At 46.7% G+C, this 24,844-nt stretch overlaps 1 protein-coding gene across 1 annotated transcript in view; it reads left to right on the forward strand.

Annotated features, from left to right (window-relative positions):
* Positions 1 to 1,230: 1,230 nt before the first annotated feature.
* DAGLB (diacylglycerol lipase beta) overlaps positions 1,231 to 24,844 on the forward strand; it is a 33,521-nt gene continuing 9,907 nt past the window's right edge. The window contains 12 exon segments of the mRNA XM_046667432.1: positions 1,231 to 1,409; positions 2,814 to 2,965; positions 8,800 to 8,971; positions 9,966 to 10,020; positions 10,022 to 10,225; positions 11,735 to 11,857; positions 12,655 to 12,782; positions 14,295 to 14,421; positions 16,352 to 16,435; positions 18,397 to 18,474; positions 21,628 to 21,708; positions 21,800 to 21,927. Coding sequence (XP_046523388.1) covers positions 1,315 to 1,409; positions 2,814 to 2,965; positions 8,800 to 8,971; positions 9,966 to 10,020; positions 10,022 to 10,225; positions 11,735 to 11,857; positions 12,655 to 12,782; positions 14,295 to 14,421; positions 16,352 to 16,435; positions 18,397 to 18,474; positions 21,628 to 21,708; positions 21,800 to 21,927 — 1,427 coding nt within the window. The 5' untranslated portion in view covers positions 1,231 to 1,314.

Here is a 24,844-nt window from a genome sequence, read left to right on the forward strand (position 1 = left end):
AGACCAGATTAAGTCAGGATCTCCTAGGCTTCCCGGAGGACGTTGTGTTACTGAACCTGAAGTGAGTTAGCTCACCCGTTTCGCAGCAAGTCAATCTCTGACACCGGGGGTGGTGGAAGAAAGTAGGAATTTTATTTTTGCACAGCGCTGAGCAAGGAGAGAGGGCAGCTAATGCTGAAATCCCAAACTCCCCGAAAAGCTAAAAGGAAGGGTTTTTATTTGGGATTTTAGGTAGGGGAGAGGGAGCATATGGCCTTGCTGGTTGGAGCTTTCCCACCAGCCTGTCTTTGGCCTTGAGACACTTGCAGAGAGGAGGCAGCTCATGACCTTGCTGGTCAGCAGCTTTCCCACCAGCCCGTATCTCTTTGTGGGAGGAGATAGTCCAGGTGCTTGTCCTTGACGGTGTCTGTCTCCATGGAGGATAGTGGATTCTGGAGCCAGGAAGCCAGAGAGTAAGCAGGGAATGAGTGTTTTGGTTTTAATCCCACATATGCTGGGTTTAATGTGGGGACACTGCTATCAGGGTCGATATCAATTGGTGATGGGGGGGAGTCAGCTATATGAGGTTAAAGCTCAATAAACAAGACTTAAGTCCTTGCCGTCCCTATTAAGAGTTTCTGGAGATAAGGTCATGCCCCCTTCCTCCTGGTGCAGAGAGGGAGACACCCCCCACAGATGGAGACTTCCTTCACAAATGCAAATGTCTCTCATCAAAGGGCAAGCAAATTCCACTCCTCAGAGCCTCCTTCTGGTCTGCAGTTTTTAAAAGTAACCGGCCTAAAATAATCCTCATCAATCAGAACCTTCGTACTGGGCGACCACCTGCTTGAGAGGACGGAGGGCAGATCAAGCTATGCTCCATGCCCCCAGCCCCAACCTGCAGGGTGGTTTCAGACCCTGAACTCCAGAAGTGTCCTAACGCCGCACTCCTGACCGCAGGGGGCACCGAGAGGGCAACTTCGTCACAGGCTTGGAGTCCCACAGACCTGGGATGAGCCCCACATCTGCCAGTAACAGCCGTGGCAACCCCAAGAGTCCTTATCTATAAAATTGTAGGGTTAGCAGGACGGACTTGACCCACACGCAAACCTGAGAACAAATACCACAGCTCCTTCCGGGTCAGAGTATCTGCGCAGGCGCAGAGGATCGAGCGGCGGCCTCACGGGGCTCAATGCGCGTGCGCCGGGCTCCGCCCTCGCGTGCGCCTGCGCGGAGTCGCGGTCAGTTTGGCGGTGGAAGCGGGAGGGCGCCGGGCTCGGAGGGTTGACAGGCGCGCGGCGGGCTGGCCCGAGGCCGGGCGGCGGGGCCTTCGCCATGCCCGGGATGGTGCTTTTCGGCCGGCGCTGGGCCTTCGCTAGCGACGACTTGGTCTTCCCGGGGTTGTTCGAGCTGTTCCTGCGAGTGCTGTGGTAAGGGCGGCCGGGGCCGAGGAGGGAGCGAGGGGCGAGCGTCCGCGAGTGGTGACAGTGTGGCCGGGGGCCTGCGCGCCCACGCGGGGCCCTGGGTCGTCTGTACCGCCCGAGGAGGTCTGCTGTTACTCCCCTCGTTTTACAGGTGGCAGACTGAGTCCCCGGGCGGGTCTGCCGTGCCCGGGTCACACGGGGGGCCCGATGGCGGCGCTGCGGGGCATGAGCACCCCTCCCCCGGGAGCCGCCAGGACTTCGCTGCCCACCGGAGCAGGGGCCTCGGGGTCTCCTTCCTCAGCCAGGAGCAGCCGCTGGCATCATTCGGGCGCTCTGCGTGGAAACGCACAGCATCTCCCATCTGCCCTTGAAGGATGGGAAATAACCCCCTTCAGGGCCGTTCTTGAGCCGGGGGTGGCTGGATTCCATGAGAAGCAAACAGGCGTGGTGTATATGCTCTTGTCTTTCAAAGGGTGGAATCGGTGGGAAGTGGAATTGGGTCCCTGAAGTCTGTTCCCAGAGGGTCTGAGCAGGGAGTAATATCATTGTTAGAAACATAGATTCTTTAAGGGAAAAGAATACAAAGGGACGAAATGTTATGAGCTGCTCCTCAGTAGTTTTCAGGGCCAAGTCTTTCCGAGATCATTTCCCGGTATTATTTCTAGACACGGAGTCATAATATCACAAAACTGACAAAAGCGTTAAAAGTTATCTAATCCGGTTCCTCCTCTGGGCTTGAATCGTTCATCCGGAGTTCTTGCCAAACAGTGCTGGGCCCTCTGCCGCAATAGCCCTGGTGATGGGTCAGTATTACTTTGCGTTGTTTGGTGCTGTTTTTCAGTGTTTTGCACTGAGTTGTGACATACTTTTATGAGTCTGCAATACTTTTCCTTTCCAGTTTGTGTGTTCACCGTGGAGCATCCTTGCACAGCTTGCATCCCGCCCCCCTCGTTTTTGTACTGCGCACAGCAGATGACAATGGGTGTTTATCAATTTCTTGTTAATTCACAGAAGGAAAAATTCTCTTCTTAATAATTTAGCCAAAAATAATAATAATAAGTTAGCCAAGCATATAGGTTGTTGGCTTACCACTTGGGTATTTCTGAGTCACAATGGGGGCTGTTTTCCAGCAGCTCACATTATATTTGCTTGCTTATGGCTTTAAATGCTTCTGGTGTATTACAGCAGGCATAGAATAAGACCAATTACGTATGCATAGAAAGTATAAAACTCATTAAAAAGAAAAAAGTCATACTCTTCAGTTGACTTAGTGGATGTTTTATTGATGAAAATTATATTCCAAAGCGAACCTCGCCTTGTTTGGGAAAATATTAACTTTTCCGTGTTTCTATCATGTTTTACAACGCAGCTCATGCCATTCCATTTCTGACCCTCCCTATTTCTCGGCAGGTGGATCGGCATCCTGGCTTTGTATCTCATGCACAGAGGGAAGCTGGACTGTGCCGGCGGGGTCCTGCTCAGCAGTTACCTGATCGTTCTCATGGTTCTCCTGGCGGTGGTGATATGTACCGTGTCAGCCATCGTGCATGTCAGCATGAAAGGTAGACTGGCCTTTTCTGTTGGACGTCTGGTCTTTTTTAGCAGTTTTATTGAGCTGTAAATCACATACCATATGATTCACCAGATGATTTAAAGTGTACAATTCAATGATATTTAGCATTTTCACAGAGTTGTACAACCATCAGCACAATTTTAGATCATTTTCGTCACCCCAAAAAGAAATCCTGTACCTATTAACAGTCACTCATCATTTCTCCCTAATTCCCTGAGCCCTAGGCATCCGCTAATCTACTTTCTGTCTATAGATTTGCCTATTCTGGACGTCACATAGGTGGAATCATCCACTGTGTGGCCTGTTGGTCTGGCTTCTTAAACTTGACAAAATGTTTTCAAGGTTTGTCCATGTTATAGCATATATAGCACTTCATTCCTTCTTGTGGCTGAGTGATATTACATCAAACTGTTATACCACATTTTATTTATCCATCCTCAGTTGGTGGACATCTGTCTTGTTTCCACTTTTTGGCTGTTGCAAATAACGCTGCCATGAGCATTCACATACATGTTTTTGTCTAGACATGTTTTCATTTCTGTTGGCTGTGTACCTAGGTGTGGAATTGCCAGATCATTTGGTAACTCTGTGGTTAATCTTCTGAAGAACCGCCAGATTGTTTTCCAAGCAGCTGTGCCATTTTTCTTTCCCACCAGCAGTTTATAAGGGTTCCAATTTTTCCACATCCTCACCAACACTTGTTATTATCTGACTTTTTGATCATAGCCGTCCTACTGGATGTGAAGTGGTATCTTGTTGTGGTTTTGATTTGCATTTCCTTGATGACTAATGGTAGTGAGCATCCTTTCATATGTTTATTGGCCATTTGTATGTTATTTTTGGACAAATGTCTATTCAGATCCTTTGCCTAATCTTAAATTGAGTTGTGTGTCCCTTTATTAGTGAATTGTAAGAGTTACATCTATTCTTAATGATAATTTTTTACTACATGTACTGTTTTTTGCATACAGTCACTTAACTGAGAATGTCTCTGAAAATGTTGGAAACCTTACCTATTCGATTCCTCTGGTTTATAGGATAAGCTGAGCACTCTGGTGACTAATAAAGAAATGCATTAAAAAATAAAACTTGTCAGTCAAAGGCAGGGCTCTATGGCATGCCACCATCCAGTGTTTCAGTGTTTTATCACTGCTTGAATCGGGGTGTAGGAGGCATGCCTACAGATTGTAGATGATGAGGAGGATAAAACTGGGAGGGTGTAGCTGATAGGTGACAAAATCAGGATCTTGACAGTTTGGAATGACAGACTGGAACTTAAAAGATGCTAGTTCATGGGGAGAAATAAAGAGAGAAATGTTAGGGGCGAAATGTTTCATGAGAAAAAGACCTTAGGGTTTGGATGACCAAGAAGCGTGGCATTTGCCCGCTTACTATAGTAATATCTAGAAAATAGAGTGCTGTGTACTTTAGTGTACCTCTGAAAACATGAATGCATGGGGTCTGGTTCAAAGAAGGTCCCAGTTTGGTGGTCTGTGCCGGTCCCCAAGTCTGGATTGTCATTGGTGCTGGATGTTGAAGGAAGGGAAGGAACTGAAAGTGGATGATGTGGTTTTAGCACTATGAAGTTATTAATGAAGTCAGAACTTCTGAAAGATGAAGGATTTAGATTGGTGTCATTTCAGATATAGCATTATCTAAACCATTTGCCCTTTCTGTTCCTGTCACATTCTCTTTGGTATACCAAGTTTACAACTGTAATAGTGGGTTCAGATTTGAAGCAGTAAGTGTAAGCTTTCTTGTCCCTAAATGTTTTCCTTCAGGTGTTTGTGGTGGTGTCAGGGCACGTTCACACCCCATGATGGATGGCCATGTTCACCCAGGCTCCTCCTTCTAGGCCTCACACACTGCCTGCACCATCATACTTGTGATCGGAGCTCGGAAAACATCTGCCGGTCATACAGGATGTTATGGGTGGATTGTCTGTCCAGCAGCCACCTCCAAACAGAACCCCATTTTATTCAGGACGTCCCCCCATCCCTCGTATACCAAGAGTATGTGTCGGAGAAGCTGGCCCTCCGCCCAGCTCAGGAATGGACGTGTGGCCCAGTTTGGGCCAGTGAAATTCAGGGAGTTTCCTGGGAAATTCTGGGGAAGTCCTTCCTTGCTCCTCTAGGAAAGATCCAGAAGAAACCTTTTGTTTTCCTTTTGGGTGATGCTGTGCACGGATGAGCTGAATTCCTGCTGTATCTCCACTCACAGCCGGGATGAGCTGACATCCAGAGGAGGGCAGGGCGGTGAGGAGCACAGGAGCGCTGCTGCCTGTCCTGGCTCTGCACTTCCCGTCCCCGACGTCAGTGTGAGTCCTTCCTGTTAGTAACCAGCTGGAGTTGGGTTTTCTGTTACTTGTGGCGAGAGAGAATCACAACTGAACTGAAAACAATATTTTATAAAGACATGTTAGTTTAATTGCCAATTTATTATAAATAATTGACATCGTACACTTTATTAAAAATATTATGTAAACGTCAGTGAAAATACCATAAAAAACAAAAAAGATAAATGGGAAAAAATATTGTAACACATGAAACTTAGAGCCAATTTCCTTAATATAGAAGGGCTTCTACAATAAATAAAAAAAGACCAATAGTCAGTAGAAAAATGGGCAAAGATCATGAACAGTAAAATAAATATAAATGACTTTTACATGTATAAAAAATGTTCAGTCTCAATCCTAATAAGAGAAATTCTCCTAGATAATACATTGAGTTGGTGAGGCTGTGCAGAAACAGGCAGCTCGTTTTGTTGGTGGGAATATAAATTGGTTGACTCTCTTGGAAGCCCAGGTTGACTCTGTGTGTGTATCAGTCAGTGTTTTCCTATGCATTTGCATGTGGCAAAGAAGTGCTTGTAGGGACGTTCATTGCAGTATTGTTTGTAGGTAGGAAGGAGTGCAATAAACTCAGTGCCTGTCAATAGGCCACTGGTCCGGTAAAGTATAGTTCATTCATTTGATGGTCTCCTGTGCACCTGTTAAAAAGAATGAGAAATGCTTAGTGAGCAGAGAAGGAATGATTTCCAGTATGCTGCAGTACAGGACATTGTATGTAGTTTGCTACTTTTCCCTAAGGGGTGTATATGCTACATGTTTTGTTTATGCGCAGACTCTGGGAGGCCACACAAGGTACTCGTTTACTTCTAGGAAGGTAACTGAAAGGCTGAGGCTCAGCGTAGGAGGAAGGTGTAACAGTTACTTTATACCCACTTGAACTGTTTGAACTTTTTACCCTTTACGTTCATTACCTGCTCAAAATCAGTGTTCTTTTACAAATTGTAAATTTTAGGTATATTTTTTAATAACTTAACACATTGGTAAATTTTATTCTTCATACATGGATAACTTCCATCACCCTTTTTGTTTGATACACCTCTCTAAAAGAAACACCACAAGTTGTAGAGGGTGCATTTGGAACAAATAGAATTGAGTCATCTTTATCCGAAAGACCGATGCTTATGTATTTTCCTGTCTTCTTTTTCTTGGTCATCAACATAGCTTAGTTGGGAAGAATCTTGATATTGTTGTGGTAGTTTCTAGTTTTGATTTGAGACCCTCCCTGATCAAATCCTACTGTTCCTACCATGTGGGAGGTTTAATTCGGGAAGATCCACCCTCACGACTGCCATGTTTTGATAGAAGAACACCCTTGACGTCCAGGGTCTGACATTTGCCGTGTTTGGTTTGATCATGGGACCTCTAGCATCTCCGCTGCGTTTGCATCTCAAGAGGTCATTGCTCATCTCATGCTGGAGAAGCTTCACAGTCATGTGCTGCATAAGGACATTTCAGTCAGTGGTCCCATGAGATTAGTACCCTATAGCCTAGGCGTGTAGTCGGCCAAACCATCTAGGTTTGTGTGAGTACACTCTTTGATGTGGGCACAGTGAAGGAACTGCCTAACGACGCCTTTCTCAGTGTCTCCCTGTCGTTAAGCGATGCCTGACTTACTGCAGTGGCTAGAGGTGTTGGATCCAGAGATCCCGTGACATAGGCCTTCTTTTCGTTGCTCTAACGGAAATGGCTATGCCTGATGAAGGACCATAGGGGTTGAGGACATCACATTTGGAGATGCAGCTCTGCCTGTTAGTGATGGGGCATCCACATCACAGTGCCCACTGCAGCAGCCAGGTCCACACCAGCAACTCTATGTTGAGAAGAAAATAAATAGCTAAATGGAATAAAAATGTTTTCCCATGCAGGCATAACTATTCAAAGGAGACTTTTTCAGTATTTTGTTTCTTTTTTGGAACCTTAATCAGAACTCCATTTCCTGCTTCCTTATTTACGTATTTATTTCATTCATGCAGTATCAGTATGTTGGCGTTTCAGGTCCAGGTGCTGCTGACGGCATTAGGGTGCTCCCTCATTTGGAATCCCAGCCATCCAGGAAACGGGTGTGTGTGTGTGTGCGTGCGTGCTGGTGCGTGTGCACGCACACATGTGCGCAGATATTGTTTCCTGTTCCTCCGGTGATTGGCTGTTGTTATACAATAACAAGCTCCAAATGCAGGACTGATTTTTTCCTTACCTGCACTCATTGTCCCTCAGAGGGAGTGCTGTTTCAGTTACCTTATAAAATTTTGTCTTTGTGCCGGGGCTGGCCCCGTAGCCGAGTGGTTCAGTTCGTGTTCTCCGCTGCAGGCGGCCCAGTGTTTGGTTGGTTCAAATTCTGGGCGCGGACATGGCACTGCTCAGCAAACCACGCTGAGGCAGCGTCCCACATGCCACAACTAGAAGGACCCACAATGAAGAATATACAACTATGTACTGGGGGGCTTTGGGGAGAAAAAGGAAAAAATAAAATCTTTAAAAAAAAAAATTTTGTCTTTGTGGCAAAAATGAGGCCTGATGGTGTCTAGTATTTTAAAATGTGACTCTAAGAAATTTATTCTAATGGAAGGTAATTTTTGGAATTCAAAAGCTATTTCCTTACCAAATCATTCTTTAGATCTTAGATTTTTTCAATCATTGTTTTTGTTTTAATTATGTGGCATTTTTATGTTACTTAAATTACTGTTTATTGCAACTTTTTCCCAAAGGGAGAAAATTGATGTTTTACATCAGGAATTAAAGTGCACAGGCCTCTGTTGATACTTGGATTTGTTTTGCAAGTGCAGTTAGAAATGTCGTGTCTGAATGTTAGCCTTCTTCAAGTGGTCGCACATGTCAGAATTGGTCACTTCCCAAAAGCGAGGATCATGGCAGCATTGGTGAGGCAGAGAGCCTGGGTCATGCAGACCTGGATTATATTTCAGAAAGTAGTTACTAAACTCTCGTAGCCTCAGTTTCCGAATTTGTGAAATGGGATGGTGACTGTCTCACAGTTGTTGCGAGAGTTAAAGAATAATGAGTGTAAAGCATTTCGGATGGTGCCTGGAATGATACAGGTCTCGAATAGATGGTGGAGCTTCTTTTCCTGGCTGTTAGGACTTGGGTGACCGTGCATCTCTGTTTGCCTGGGACACTTCTGTTTTATGCCGGTTGTCCTAGCATAATTATTAATAGCACCTTTCATTCAAAAGTATCCCAGTTAGGACAGTGATTACATGGTCACCCTAGTTAGAATCTAGAAGTGTTTTTAAACCCTGATAAGCCTAAGAAATGAATCTGAGGCTTTTTGTCATGTTTCCCATTCCTCACTTTGTCACTTTCAAATTTAGGCATTGCTTACCAATTACAAGTAGAAAAACTCAGATGCTGGTGTGTGTACAGTACAGATATGTGCTCTAATAGCTATGTTTTTGTAGAGAGGAGGCTCTTCATCTCTGAGGAGGCAAGTCACCAGTTTGAATGTTTGTGTATTTCAGGAACCATTTGTAATCCTGGCCCGCGGAAATCTATGTCTAAACTGCTTTACATCCGCCTAGCGCTCTTTCTGCCAGAGATGATCTGGGCTTCTCTGGGGGCCGCGTGGATAGCAAGTGGTGTTCAGTGTGACAAGACAGTTGTGAATGGCATCATTGCAACCGTCATTGTCAGGTGAGGTCCTTCGTCTTCTCTGTCAGTTTGTTGTCTCAAATGCACTTAGATGCAGGTAAACAACCTTTCTGAGTAACTGCAGATAGCCCAACGTCATGCAGGCTTCCTAAAATCGTTAGAAATTGGACCTTTTTTAGTAACTCATGAAAGTTTAGAGACACCTGTTTATGCATGAGAAATAATTGATTTTCCATTATGTATTTATTGATGTCGTTTCCTTTCTTACTGGTTCTCATTTTTCTGCATTCCCTCCCTCCTAAGAAAGAAGGAAACCTGAAGACCAAAACAAGGGCAAAAACTAAATGTAGGGTGAGAAGAAATGCAGCATCAGGAATTGCAACAGAGAATAATAACACCAGAAGAAAGATTTTGCATTTTCCAGGCTAGAAATCTTAGAAATGATCTCGTTACATCCCCTTGTGACTCGTTCTGTTGCTGCTTTTCCTGAGTCTTGCAGCCAGGGGCAGCAGTGTCCCTTCTCAGAGGTTCATCTTCCCACCAGCACACACATTTGTGAATCCACAGTGCCTTGCACATTGTGGGCAGTCCAGAAATATTTAAACATATGAATGAAAGACCTATCGGAGTATCCTGCGATATGGCAAAATTCTTTTGGTTTTACCGAGAAGAAGCCTGAGACACTGAGGAGTAAGGGCCTGGGTCATGGACAGGGGGCCATGGAGAACAAGTTCCGGCTCCTTCTGTGCCCAGGCTTCAGCTCTGCCCACCACCAGACAGCTCCTTTTTCTCTTTTGTGGTCTCTACTTTTAGGGCTCTAATCTTTGTGGGACCTGGGTTAGCCATGAGCTCATAAGGAACTTTCTAGAAGAACAAGTGCTCACCTCAGCCAGGTTCTGGGAGATCCCCCCTCTCCCTCAGTGACTAGAGCTACGGTTGTACAGATGCAAAAACTGAACCCACAGGAGGGAGCCTTTGACTCCTGCATCTGGATGTAGGACCCACAGTCATCATCCTTTTCCTCCCTCTTTTGCAGTTGGATTATCATCGCCTCCACTGTGGTTACCATTTTCATTGTCTTTGACCCGCTGGGGGGGGAAAATAGCTCCACATTCCTCTGCTGGTCCCAATCACCTGGATGGTCATGAGTCAAGCCAGTTACTTAATGGCCTCAAGACAGCAGCTGCAAGCGTATGGGAAGCCAGAATCAAGTTCTTGTGCTGTTGCATTGGGAAAGACGACCATACTCGAGTTGCTTTTTCGAGTACGGCAGAGCTTTTCTCAACCTACTTTTCAGTAAGCTGAAGGGGTCTGGTTTGGTCTCTTTCTTTTGTTTAAGTAAATGCTTCTTATGTTAAGATGAGTACTCTGTATTTTGAGCCACTCCCCCTGTTCGCATAAATAGCTCTTGAGAACTTGTAATCTGTGAGTGTGGTGGAATTGGGGGTGGATACCCTCCCTGGAATGAATACTCAAGTACTCTAGGGAGCATCAAGCAAGGCCCTGAGTTTTCAGACCCTGCCTCTCTAACTGGCGCATCCTGGTGTTGACACTTGTTTGTTACACTGTCTAGATTTTGGATTAGTTTTTAAGGAACTAAGTAATGAAAGCTGTACATTTGGGGAATAATTTGCCAGTTGTCTTTTCATATCCAGCTGGTACTCAGCAGATACCAGCTACAGGCAGTGTCATGCATCCAAGGTAGTATCAGACCTTGGTTTCTTACTACTTTATAGCATGACAGAAATGAGAGATTTTTCTACTTTTGAAGAAAAGTTTAAATAGATTCTTGCAATCCAGAAAATTGTCATCATTCTAGAGCAGTTTCTTCAGTGATTTGGAAATAATTGTTTTGTTTTTTTCCCCCACCCAATGTGTGTCTTTTCATACACTGTTCTCTGATAAACCACTATTACGTTCAGTATTGAGACCAAGTAAGGGAGAGCGGTTCTTTTGACGTCCTGCATGCCTGCCAGGCTTCTTCTCCCCTCCCTGTGGTGCATGAGTCTCCACTGTCCAGAGCTGGCCCTGTAGCCTCACACCGGGCCGTAGCAGCAGCCTCCGTGTAGGGATTAGAGAAGCGTGTCCCCCTAAATAATTTTAAAGGAGTGCTTCAACCAAGTCTCCAGATAGTTGGAAGAAGGAAGAGGAGAATCTGGCTATTCTTGGAGGATGTCTTAACCTGCATCCTAGGCAGAACCGATGGCTCAGTGGCCGAGTGGCCAGTACCTGGTCCTTCCTTAGGGACCAGAAGTGCCTGGAGGTGGTTGAGCATTCCTGCCTGCTCCGTATCCCTCCTGAAAGAGAAGGGTAGCTCTCGTCCAGAGACCACTCTGTTGCTTTCCTGGTTTGAGGCTTGCTGTACTCAGTATAAGTTCCGTCTCATAAACCTCCACCAGGGACTCTTTCAACAAAACCTCCACGGCATCTTGAGCAGTGAGAGTATAATAAGCTTGGGCTAAAATCAGCCATTACTACAAAGATGGTGAATTTATCCATTTGCTCCCCCACTTGACAAAAGATGTGAAATAGGTTAAAAATAGCATAGTCACTTGAAGTGAAATTTGAAAATAGAGATCGACAGAATTTTTATGTTCTCCAGTGGATTTTGTCTGAGGACAGGAGAGTGAAAAACGTTAAGCTCACATATAGAAGTCCTGAGAGGAAAATACTTTTTAAAATACCTTTTTACATGTAACTGTATCTGTGTGTCTGTGCATGTGAACTATATAAACCTGGATCTTAAGGAACTCCTGGGCAATTCCTGCTGAGTTTTATGACAAGCTGTTGTGGTTTCCCATCCAGGACACAGATCTGGTGCCCAGCGACATCGCGGCCGGCCTCGCCCTTCTCCATCAGCAGCAGGACAATATCAGAAATAACCAGGAGCCTCATGAGGTGATCAGTCATTCCCCAGAGCCCTCCCAGGTAAGCCCATGTTTCTGTTGGGTTGTATGGTTTTGACATTTACACTTATTTGTAAATCTTCAAAAAAAACCCACAAAAGACTAGCCAGTGGCAGTTTCAGGAGCACTTGGCTTAGAATCTGATTTGTAGCTTCTGTTTGTTGTGGTTTGTCCCCTGTCAGATGAGACGTCTCATCACCTGAAGTTCGGGTAGACGGAGGTCCTTCCCGGCCAGTTCACTGTCCATTCTATTTGTAAAGCATCCTCTTTTAGAAAATTGCCTGTTGGAGTCAACATATCAAAACTTCCTTCTAGGGTGGGACCTGGTTCTCCCTGGGTGTGTTTGCTCTCTTCTTTGGGCCTGGGGAACGGAAACAGTTCCACTTTGCTTGATGATAGTTTTTCTGCCACAGATTTTTATGCCTTTGAAAGAGAAGGTTGCACATAGGTATATGTGTTTCTCTGCACTGTATTCCAGCACATAGTTCTTAGCATCCTGTTTGCTGCTGTGTGGAAATATGCTAGTCATCGTGGTCATCTAATAGGAAGTCACTGGCTCATTTCACCAGGACAGAACAGTCATTAGGGTGTTTTCTGCCGTTAACTCCCACCGTAATTGCTGCATTTTTGTATAAAATGAGGGGTCCGCCACAGTCTGTGTTTCAGGACCAGTTTTCCCTATGAAAGTCCTCTGAGAGGTCTATTCAGTGAATTAAGAAAGGGAAGAATCAGGAATGTGAGTCCAGGTTTAAGATCTTAGTGTGTTGATTCTTTCCATAGGCTTCCCCTAAACGAAAAGCTTTTTTTCTTCTCTTACAGGAAGCTGATTTGGATGCAGAATTAGAAAATTGCCGTCATTATATGCACTTCGCAGCAGCTGCTTACGGCTGGCCCCTCTACATTTATAGAAACCAATTTACAGGGCTGTGGAAGATTGGTGGTGACTGGTAAGTTGGCAGGGCCTGAGGCTTCCCTCTTCCTTCTAGATGTCACTTACTATGATTCTCCATACTTTATTTTCTAAAAATTGTATTTCCTTTTTTTTTTTTGAGGAAGATTAGCCCTGAGCTAACATCTGTTGGCAGTCCTCCTGTTTTGCTGAGGAAGACTGGCCCTGAGCTAACATCCGTGCCCATCTTCCTCTACTTTATACGTGGGATGCCTGCCACAGAATAGCTTGATAAGTGGTGCCATGTCCGCACCTGGGATCCGAACCGGTGGGCGAACCCCAGGCTGCCGAAGCAGAATGTGTGCACTTAACGGCTCTGCCACTGGGCAGGCCCCATATTTCCATTTTTAAAAAACTTCTGTTTTAAGATATTTCAAAAACTGCAAGTGCAGTACTGAGAACTCCCATGGATCCTTTGTCTGGAGTCCCCCGTTGAGACTCACGTGTATCGTGTGTGCTCTGTCCGCCCTCTATGTACATGTATTCCCCTGCACCGTTCGAGCTTCAAGGGCAGGCATCATGCCTCTTTCTCTCTCGTTACTTCAGTCGGTATTTCTTAAGAACACGGACATTCTTTTACGTAACTACAGTATAATTATAAAATTCAGGAAACTTATCATCAATCTTTAGCTAATTTACATCTTGTTTTCACATTTTTCCAGTTGTCCCAATCATATCCTTTAGAGCAATTTTTCCTCCGACCCTGGATTACTCATTGCATTTAGCTGTCGTGTCTCCTTAGTCTCCATCCATTTGGAACAGTTCCTCAGTCATTTTTGTCTTTCATGGTACTGACATTTTGAAAAGAACAGTCCAGCTGTTTTGTGGAATGGACCTCAGTTTACGTTTGTCTGATGGTTTCTTCATGATTAGATTCAAGTTAATGGGTTTTTGTCAGGAAGGCTCCGTGAGGAACATTGTGTCCTCCTCAGTACATCGTATCAGGAGACACGTGATGCCACTTTGTCTGTTATGGGTAACGTTAGGGTCTCTCCCATCCTTGTTGATTTATTTTTTGAATATGTAAAGCATTAACATGATTCCAGAAGTCAAAACTCTGGTAAGAAGTATACACAGAGGGCCGGCCTCGTGACCGGGTGGTTAAGTTTGTGCACTCCACTTCCATGGCCCAGGGTTTCGCCGTTTCAGATCCTGGGCACAGACATTGCACCACTCATCAGGCCATGCTGTGGCAGCGGCCCACACAGCACAACCAGAAGGACCTACAACTGGAATATACAACTATGTACTGGGCGCTTAGGGGAGGAGAAGATAAAAAATGATTGACAACAGATGTTAGCTCAGGTGGCAACCTTTAAAAAAAGTTTAAAAAAATAAATAGACACAGAAATATATTTACCTTTTAAAGGCATTTTACATTAGCCAGGCTAAGTCCTGAAAGTTGTAAACTCTGGTCCTCATGTTTGCTGGGAAAATGGGACAGTGGGGGTTAATATTCTTTGGTAAGTGGCTCAGGTTGGCCCAGTAACGCCTTTGCTCCCTGTTTTAGTTGCAGAAACAGAACAACAGAATATGACTTGGTTGGAGGTGATCGGCTCAGCTGTCATTTTGGCTCCATCCTGCAGACGACGGGGCTCCAGTACAGGGACTTCATTCATATAAGCTTTCATGACAAGGTAGAGTATGACAGTGGTTCCTGACTTCCCTGGGGTCCTGGAGTCTTTTGAGATTCTGATGGAAGTTGTAAATTATTCCCCCAGTAAAGTGTGCATAGACACACACACTTACTCACCCACCCCCAAATTTTGCATACCATTTCAGGGGGTTCACAAACCCCCTTAGAGCCCACACAAGTTTAACATAAGATGGAGCAAAAAGTCTTCGTCAGCGATCCTCTGCTGTGTTTTCCGTGAGCCCACCTTTTATTGAAGAGCAGTGAGTTGCCTTTGGCAATACTCCCACACAGCTGTCCGGCATCAGTCAGTCCTTGTTTCTGGATCTGAGCTCCGTCCACAATGGGGGAGTGCGGTGCGTCTCACACTCTGGGGGCGATGGGAGTCACTGGGGAAGCTGGCGCACATACAGAAGCCAGCTCTGTCTGGCGTCTGTGACCCGTCCTTGGTGTTGCTTCGTAGCTCTCCACGTGATTCTCATGCACCAGAAGTTAAGACCCACTGGTGTGGTGTGGCGGTGCTCAAATTGGCTGCCTAAGAGACTCTCCTGGGGAGCTTTGAAAACTCCCGAAGCCCAGGCCACACCCCAGATCAATTAAATCAGAGTTTCTGGCACTGGGACCCCAGCTCAGGAAGCCCCAGGTGGTTCCAGCGTGCAGACGACTGTGGGATCCTCTAGAGACGCTCCCAGCCCAGTGGCTGCCGAACTGCTGACTGAAGACTCACCCGGGGAGTTAGAAAGCCCACTGCCCGGGTCACACGCCGTCCCAGGTCAATCAGAGTGTCAGGGTGAGAGCAGGCTGAGTGTTGTTTCACTATCCTCAGTGAGGCTGGTGGGCAGCAAAGGACAGGAGCCCGGGCCTCGGCCCCTTCACTGAGTGGTAACGACAGCAAGGACTGGTGTGTTTTAAAGCAGACAGTTTATCATAGAGGGTTTGTGATTCCGTGAGCTCTTTCAAGGAGCACCCCCGCAATATCATCATGCGAAAGTCCCTCTCCTGTGGAAACCAGGGAAATGAAGTCGGCAGCCTTCTTTCCTGCCTGCCTCAGTTACATAGCGGCCACCAGACACAGGTGGCCATCATCTTAGAACTGCTGCCACTGATCAGTTGCCTTCCACGAGCCAGGCATTTTCTCAGTCTGCACGCCACCCGGAAGAGTTAGGGGCCGTTATAGCCTTTTTCAAGACGAGGAAACAGAGAATAAGAGGACTTTGGACATTTGCTTGAGATGAGGTGGCAGGAAAGGGGCAGGCCAGAGCTCCCTACCCAGGGCTGCCTCACGCCAGACCCTCGGTGTTCTCTTGGGGCTTGGCCTGAAGGAAGTGCACTGGAGCCGTGGCTGCTCTAAATGGCAGTGGATGCTCCCAGGGCTGCGGCCTCTTCCCCCTGCTGGGAATTATACAAAGGAGGGGCTCCGCTCTGCCCCTGAAATGGCCCCACCCCGCCGCCGAGGGTAACAGGGTGATGGGGACTAAGAGAGTCTCTGGTGAGCAGCGCCTGTGGGCCCTTGCCCAGAGGGATGGCTTTCAGTTGGTCCCCACAGGACTGGATTTACCATTGACTGGATTTACCATTGACTACCATGACTGGAGACGCTGGGACTAAAATGAGGGAGGCCAAGTCAGACTGTGTCCACCTGCACCAGTGCAGTAGCTGTGCTTGTGGGGGTCAGGGAGGCTAGAAAGGAAAGCGGAGGTCCTTTGTCACAGGAGTGCATGCTGTTTCATGAAAGCCTGTCGTCTACAGAGCATCAGAGTAGTCGTCCTGCCTCGTGAGGATGAGCAGAGAGGTGAGTCGCTGTGCCCCCTCTCCGCCACGAGCCAGGTTTCTCGTGGGCTGCTGTGTTGTTAGAGATGCTGCGCTGGCTTGGCTGTCTCAGTAGAGACGCGTTCTTGCTATTCAGGCCTTGTGCTTGTTTCTGTCTCCCTCAGGTATATGAGCTCCCGTTTTTAGTGGCCCTGGATCACAGGAAAGAAGCTATCGTGGTAGCTGTGAGAGGAACCATGTCTCTCCAGGTGAGGGGCCTGCTGCATCAGACCTGGGAACTGGGTGGAGGGGCCCAGGGGTACTGCAAATCAACCAGCTGCAGATGCCGGGAGACCCTGCTGTGCCAGAACTGGGAAGAAGCATTCCTAAGACCAGCGTCAGACACAGGAAAACACTGGTGATGGAAAATGAGGAAGCGAATCCCGGGTTGTGAAACACTCCCTTTGAGAAAACAAATGAAGTCGTTTCCTTGTAACTGAGAAATGTCAGAAACATAGCCGCCAGCAGGGTTGGCTCCCTGGCTCGAGGAGCTCCTAGACGGGTGCCCACTTGACTCCCCTGATGTGCCCTTGCCAAGCCCCCAATCTGGGTGACCCTCCCCTTGAATTTTTTGCTCCCAGAGCCAGAAGGGGATAGTAAGTGAAATGGTACTGTTGTCAGCTCCACCGCCAGTTCCTGTGTGTTGGCTTTCTCTGCCAGCCCCACGTGGCCTGCTCTTCTCCGGATGCTGCGAGAACTGCCGTTCATCCATCAGATCCCCCTTCCATCCTGCTCATTCCTGCCTTCTCGGCCCCTTGGAGATACTGGACACCTTACTTCTCTCCATTTCTGTGTCATGGTTTTTGGTCTCTTCTTGGCCGTTCCTCAGTCTCATTTCCTGGTACTTACTTCTCTGCTGACCCAGAAAATGTAATGAGACTTAAAAGTTCAAGCGCTTGACCCTCTTCTGCTTTTTCTGACCAGTTCTGTGGGGCAGGACTTGCAGCTCGGGCTGTTGGCCAGGACCCACACCTGCGTCTTCAAGAGCGGTCTGGGTCTGCCCTGAGGCACCAAAGAAAGCAGACGCCTCACCTCCTCACAGACATGCTCTTCCGTCTGGGCCCCCCATTTCTGGTAATTTTGTGGCGTCCGTCACCTGCCCACTGAAGGAACGGTGGAGTGATCTTCAGTTTCTCCCCTTGCATACCGCCCATTCTGTTGTGCGTGGAGCCCGGCCCCAGCCGCAGTGTCTCCAGCCGTCTCCTCCGTTCCCAGCGCCATGGCACTAGTTCTGGCCCAGTCCTCTCTTTCCTTGGCCAGTGAAATCGTTTCCTACCTCCGTTCCTGTCTCTCCTCTCTCCTCTTCCCAATCTGTCCTTTATACTGTCCACAGAGCACTCTTTCTAGAACCTGGGTCCAATCTTACCAGTCCTTCTCAGAGGCCTCCAGTGACTTCCATGCTTTTGATACAAAGTTCATGTTTCTTATCACAGTTCTGTCGGTGCTTTAGGACTAACCCCAGGCTGCCTTTCCAATTCCCACTGCACACCAGTGGTTCCTAACCCTGGCAGCTTTGTAAATAGAGTAGGTGTGGAGCCCCTCCCCACAGTGGGCCGGGCTCACTGGGTCCTGGGGCCACACCAGCCTCTCAGGTTCTGCCCAGGGCCCCTTGATGCGTCCAGAGCTGAGCACTTGTGCCTGGCCCACCGCCTGCTTTCCACAGTCAGACGCCTCTGCCTGGGTCCTGCTGCTCCCGTCTCCTTCCCAGAAGTGAGCTTTTCCTCCGGGCTCCGGCTCCGGCTCCACCTCCTCTAGGAAGCCTCCCGGCCCTGCAGTGCTCACCCCCTGCTGCGTCTGCTGGGTCTCTTACCCCGCCTTATGTGTTAGCTGGCCGGTGACTGGGAGCCCTGGGACTGGGCACTGTGCTTCGTGGGTGCTTAGAAGATGTGTGCGGAGAGGGAAGGCAGAGGGTGTGTCTTAGACGTGTCCCATGTCCCCCTCCGCAGTGTTCACTCCTGGCCCAGGGCTGGACATGCCCCGGGTTCCTCAGGACCTACCTAGCCACCTGGGTTTGTCTCCCGAGTTCAGGCATCTCCAGTTCAGGTCTCAGTAGTCTGACCCAGGAGACTGGGATATGTCCCCTGTCCCTCAGAGGGACCCACCCGCCCAGCCTCAGACAGTGCCCCGCTCATCCCAACTGACGGCCTCTTCTTCCAACGCACTTCTCTAGGACATCCTTACGGACCTGTCAGCGGAGAACGAGACCCTCAACTTGGAGTGTGAAGTGCAAGACTGCTCGGCACACAAGGTAGAAGCCCTGGGGTTTGTGGTCTGGAATATTCCATTAAGGAGAAACTCAAAGGGGCCAGAATTTTCCCAACTCTGCCTGTCTCCCGTTAATGCTGGCCATGTAACGAATAGCTGCTATACGCCAAGAGCTGTGCAGTGTGAGTGCTTTCATCCTTGCAGCGCAGTCTCACCTCCGCCCTGTGAGGTCGCTTTCGCTTTTGTCTTTTAAGAGAAAGAAGCAGATTCAGAGCGAAGGAGCGACTTGCCAGAGGCCGCACAGTTAGCGGAACCAGTGTCAGAATCGGCACGTGAGCCACAGTGGAACACTCTCTTCCCTTGTAATTAAAGAATACGTTCTCATGGCGAAAAAAGCTTCAGTACAGTACCGAGCAAACCAAGCTGTTTAGCACACTCCACCTAGTACAGTGTAACACTGTCCTGACATGGGGCAGGCTCAGCCTCCCGCCCAGGACCCCTCCTGAGAGGCGGCACTGTCAGCACTTCCCTGCGTGTCGGTCCTCAGGTTTTCTCTGCAGATGTCGCAATAGCCGAGTTCTCGTTTCACTGTTACTGTGCTGTGGGGGTGGGCTGCGTAAGTTCCTCCTGAAGGACCAGAATACGGCCTGCCCAGAGCACAGTTGTTGGCCTTTTCTAATAATTTTAACTGTACAGAACATAGTATTTATTATGTAAACCATCTATAAGCGTACAATTCAGTGGCATTAAGTACGTTCAGAATGCTGTGTGCCCACGAGCACTATCTGTACCCAAAACCTTTTCACCATCCCAAACATAAACTACCAGTAGATACTAATCCCCCTCCCCCAGCCCCTGGTAACCACCATCCCACTGTCTCCGTGAATTTGCTCGTTCTGGGCACCTCACACGAGGGAATCGTACAGTAGTTGTCCTCTTATGACTGGCTTATTTCCCTTGGCATACTGTTTTCAGTGTCCATGTTGCAGCATGTGTCACAGCTTCCTTCCTTTTTAAGGCTGAGTAATATTCCATGTGTACATATACCACCTTTGGTTTATCCAGTCGTCTGTCAATGGACATTTGAGTTATGGCCACATTTGGGCTGTTGCGAATAATGGTGCCGTGGACTTATGTGCAGATATCCGTTCCGAGTCCTCACTCTCACTTCTTTTGGGTATGTGCCCGGAAGTGAGATTGCTGGGTCTCGTTGTATTTCTATGTTTAACTTTTTGAGGAACCACCAGACTGCTTTCCAACGCAGCTGCGCCATTTTACATTCCCACCAGCAGCGTCGGAGGGTTCCCATTTCCCCACATCCTCGTCAACACTTAGTGTCTGGGTTTTTTCCTTCTATTATAGCCAGCCTAGTGGATGTGAAGGGCCGCCTCACTGTGGTTTTGGTTTGCATTTCCCTCATGACTGACGAGGTTGCCGAGCAGTGTCCTCGTGTTTGAGGGAAAGTCTGGAATGATTCCCTCCCAGAGGTGACGGCAGCGGTATGTCAGGGGTGGATGGCAGTGCGCTTGTGCTGTTTTTATACACTTTATATGTTTCCTTAACCGAAACATCTGTGACTTCTGTAGTAACCACTTTTAAGTAAAATGCTTAATTTTTATGAAAATATGTGTTAGAGCAGGAGTCTAGCTGCTGGTGACTGAGCCGCAGTATCCTGCTGGGACAGCCGTCAGAGAGGAGGCAGGGTAGAGGCTGTGTCTGCCACAGTTGGAAGCTTGACAGCCCTAGGAATATGAACTGTTTCTTTTAACCTTTAGCTGGTTTTTTGTGCCTCAATTCACAAAAGAGTCCAGTTTACCTATTTTGGGCGTGTGTGAAGAAATACAAAAATTTTAAGCCTTATTATGGAGACACATCAGCCAGCCAACCTCGGAATGCCTGCACAGCGCGGGGAGCGGGGTTGTGGTTCCGCTCCCGCAGGAATCTGTGCACCGTGACGGCTTTGTGTGACCACCAGCTGCGCCCCTTTAGGCCTGGCTTTGTTCCCGGCTGAGGCCTCCTCCAGGGCTGTTTCATTCGGTAACGCTCTCACCTCCGGCCAGGAAGGCAGCCGCTCGAGGCTCGGGGCAGGAGCTGGTCCCTGCTCTTGGCTTCTGTTCTGCCAAGTTTTGGCTCTGACACTGTCTGTCCGCAGTAACTGGAGTTCAAAGCCGCGCAGCTGAGAACAGTCCTGGCATTTCGACAGTAATGCGTGTGCCGGGAGACTTACCATCAGCGGCAGTGGTGGCCCAGGTTCTGTTGGGCTTTGACTGCCCAGAGCCGGCCACGGGGTAGGTGGCTAATAAATGTTGAAGGAAGTGGACTGAATTGCATAGTGGGAGGGGAGGAGAGGGAAACTGGATGCTTTGTCAAGAAGTGCTGTCACGTTGTGCCCTGAATGTTCAACCCGGGAACTTTCTCTCGGTTCCTCATAGGTGAGGCCGGGTTCAGCCTTCTACCTGCAGGATTGCAGAGTCAGGGATTTGCAGTAGCTTTAGCGATGGTCACGACAGTCTCCCATCGTACACAGAGGGTCTCCTGCTTCATCTCATCAGAGGAAGCTGCACAAGGACAGGGCTGGGCTGTCTGGGCTTGTGTAGGAAGCACTCCGAAAATATTTCTCATCAACAGGGTTTTCTCTCCTCCATTAGAACTGCTTAATTTTCAAGAAGTCTGTTTCCTAGGGCAGCTGTATTTGTTAGGAAATTTTACATTTTATTTATTTTTTTGAAATTAACCCAAAACCTGATCTCCCTAGAGCTCCCTTCTGCTGGTTTTAGCTTTGCTGTTGCGGGAATGGTGGGTGCTTAGTCAGGGCCGCTGCTTCAGAACTTCAAGTTTGAACATCATTTTAAACGATTCCTCATTTAAAATTGAAATCTGCCAGCCGTGCGGACTGGGCTCAGGGGAACTGTGGCACGCCTGTCCCGCAGGATACTGTGGCTGCAGCACTGCATCTGTTGACATGGAAAGGTCTTCCTGATGTCAGCCTCATACACGGAAATACTTACTGAGCATGCTCCATGCGGAACGTGGCGTCAGGAGCCAGGATCCCAACAGTGAGCAATAGACGTGGCTGCTGATCCCAAGATGCTTATTCCTACTGGGGGAGACAGAATCACAAATAGGGGTACACAGTGTAATCCCGTCATCTGTCTCACGATCCATCGCCAGCAACCTCCTTTGTCTGCATTTTTAGGGGATTTCTCAAGCTGCCCGATATGTTTACCGACGACTCGTCAACGATGGGATTTTGAGCCAAGCTTTCAGCATTGCTCCTGTGAGATTTTTTGAATTTTTCTTTTCTTTCATTTTCTCTGTCATCAGCTGTTTGCTTTTTAACCTTGACTCTTCCTGCTTTTGTCCTCTAGGAATACCGGCTGGTCATCGTGGGGCACAGCCTGGGGGCAGGCGCCGCAGCCCTGCTGGCCATCATGCTCAGACAGTCCCACCCACAGGTCCACTGCTACGCCTTCTCCCCGCCGCGGGGGCTGCTGAGGTAACAGGGCGCTGCTGCAAGTGGCACGGTCAAGGCTGGTCTTTTACTTCTCAGTCTCAAGGGAAGCTTGTTTTGCAGCACTGTTTAGTTGAAGAAAGGCTGAATAGCTTTTCATAGGCCTGTCTGCCCATAGCTTTGATTTCCTAAATGAGACAGTGCTAAGATTCATTTTTTATGAGTTTGAAAAGTACATTTTTCGTTTCTGACTCAACATACTTAATCCTGGGCTGTTCTGTATGACCTATTGCCCTGATTATAAAAGAAATTTGTACTACAATAAGAAAGGAGAAAAAAAGAAATCTGTAGCCATCGTAGAAATTTTGGAAAATACTAAAATGTGGAGAGATCAGAGATCTACCCAGAAATCACCATGGTAACTATTTAGGCTTGTTTTCTTCCAGCTGTTTGTGTGTGTGGAAATGGGTTTTACAAACTGAAATAATAACCTATATATTATATCCTTAAATATTCTTTGAGAACATCTTGGGTTTTTTTGTTTTTTAGGGGTTTTTTAAAATTAATTTTTTCTTTTTTCTTTTTTTTTTTTAAGATTGGCACCTGAGTAACAACTGTTGCCAATCTTCTCTTTTTTTTTTCTGCTTTTTTTTCCCCAAATCCCCCGAGTACATAGTTGTATATTTTTGTTGTGGGTCTTTCTAGTTGTGGCATGTGGGACGCCGCCTCAGCATGGCCTGATGAGCAGTGCCGTGTCCGCGCCCAGGATCCGAACCAGTGAAACCCTGGGCCACGGAAGTGGAGCGCGCGAACTTAACCAGTTGGCCACGGGGCCGGCCCCAAGAACATGTTTTTTAAATAGTTGCTTAATATTCTATCATCTGGTTACAACATTTTTACTTATTCCACTACTGATGGATATTTACATTCTTTTCATTTTTTTATTCTTATATGTAATTATGTCAATATCTTTATACATAAATATTTGCGTATATTTAAAATTTTTTAAAGCTTTTTTATATCAAAATATATTTAAACATATATATTAAAAGATGAGTGACTTTTTAAAAATAACTTTTTTTTATTATAAGACAAAGACAAAACATACATTTTTGAGAATAAGCAAACATCCATACAACTTGGATGTATTTTGCTCTGTGAAAAAAGCCCGATACAAAAGACCTAGTCTATGATTCCATTTGTATGACATTCTAGAAAAGACAAAACTGTAATGACAGAAAGCAGATCAGCGGTTGCCTGGGGTCGAGGTGAAGTTGATTGCAAAGGGACACAGGGAGCTTTGAGGGTGCTGGAAATGCTCTATACCTTCATTGTACCAGGTGCTGGTTAAACACTTACATGCATTTCTCAAAACTCATCAAATTGCACACTTAAAATGGGTGATTTTACTGGTGTAAATTACACTTCAGTAAAGCTAGTTTAAATACACACACACACCTGCAGCCACCCCAGGTAGAGAAATAGCGCACTGCTGGTGCCTTAGAAGTTCCTTGCTCATCCTCTGCTGTCCTGCTTACAGACAAGCGCTGTCCTAGTCTTTGTGAACATTCTCCCTTGCTTTAAAAAGAATAGTTTTACCACTTGTATACAAGGCTTTATGTACTGTAGTTTGGATGTGCATGATTTTGAACTTTGTATAAATAGAATTGTACTTTTTTTCTGTGACTTTTGTTCCACATTATGTTTGATGCCTGTAAGATGTTACTCTGTAAATTCTGGTTATTTTTCATCATATCTCTATCACAAATTATTTATCTGTTTTACTGGCGATGGACATGGGGTTGTTTCCAGTGCGGGAATGAACTTTCTCTGAGGCGTGGGTCTCGATGGGAATGACTAGATCCTGGAGTTTGCACGCACTCAAGTGTCACATTTTCTGCCTGTGTTTGTTTTACAGAGTGGCTGTGCCAGTTTACACTCTCAGCAGCAATGTATGCGAGTTCACGTTGCTCCATATTCTCGTCAACACTTAATATTGTCAGACTTTTAAAATTTTGCCAGTCTGATGGGTGTGTAGTGATGTTTCGTTGTGTTTTAATTTGCATTTTCATGATTGCTAATGAAATTGAGTCTCTTCATGTATACTTATTAGCTGTTGAGTTTCCACTTTTTTGAAAATCTTTTTGCCCATTTGTGTATTGGCTCATGTTTTTTCCTCATCAGTTCGTGTGTATATTCTGTATGTCAGTTCTTTGTTGTTAGTGAGTATGTGTTGTAAATATGCTCTCCACTCCTCAGTGTGTCTTTTTACTTTGAGTCCTGTCTTCTGCTCATCAGTTCTTAATTTTAACATTGACTAATTTATCATTCTTTTCATTTATGACTTTTGGGGTTTTGTTTCTTTTTGAGAAATCTGTCTCTGTCCTAAGGATGTAGAGCTAGTCTGCTCTGTTGTCTTCTACCAGCCTTTTATTCTGCCTTTTCACCTTTCTTTAGGTCTTTAATCTGTTTGGTTGGCCTTTTTGTGTATCTCGTATGAGGTAGGGATCCAGTTCCGTTTACCCTCCTCACACAAACAATGCATCGTTCTAGCACTGTTTACTGAAAAGTTCCTCCTCCCCTGCTTATATGCAGCCCCGCTGTTGTCATTTGTGAAGTGTCCATATTCACGAGTCCATTTCTGCATTCTGTCCTCTCTTCCACTGGTCTCATCATCTGTCTCTGCTCTAATGCCACACCGGATTGATTATCTTAGTTTGAAACTAACTGTTGGCCTCAAGTAGGGCAAATCCCCATGCCTTTTACTTTTTCAAGAGCATATTGGCTTTTCTTAGCCCTTTGCACCTCCGTGTAAATTTTAGAATCAGTTTTTCATGTTCCATAAACAAAAGTTTATTGGAACTGTGATTTCTGCTGCCTTTCTTTTCTAGTTCAATTGGGAGGGAAGTCACATCTTTATATCACAGTCATGTATTGCTTAATGACGGGGTACATTCAGAGA

Source organism: Equus quagga, chromosome 7 (genome assembly GCF_021613505.1).
Source record: "Equus quagga isolate Etosha38 chromosome 7, UCLA_HA_Equagga_1.0, whole genome shotgun sequence".
NCBI lineage: Eukaryota > Metazoa > Chordata > Mammalia > Perissodactyla > Equidae > Equus > Equus quagga.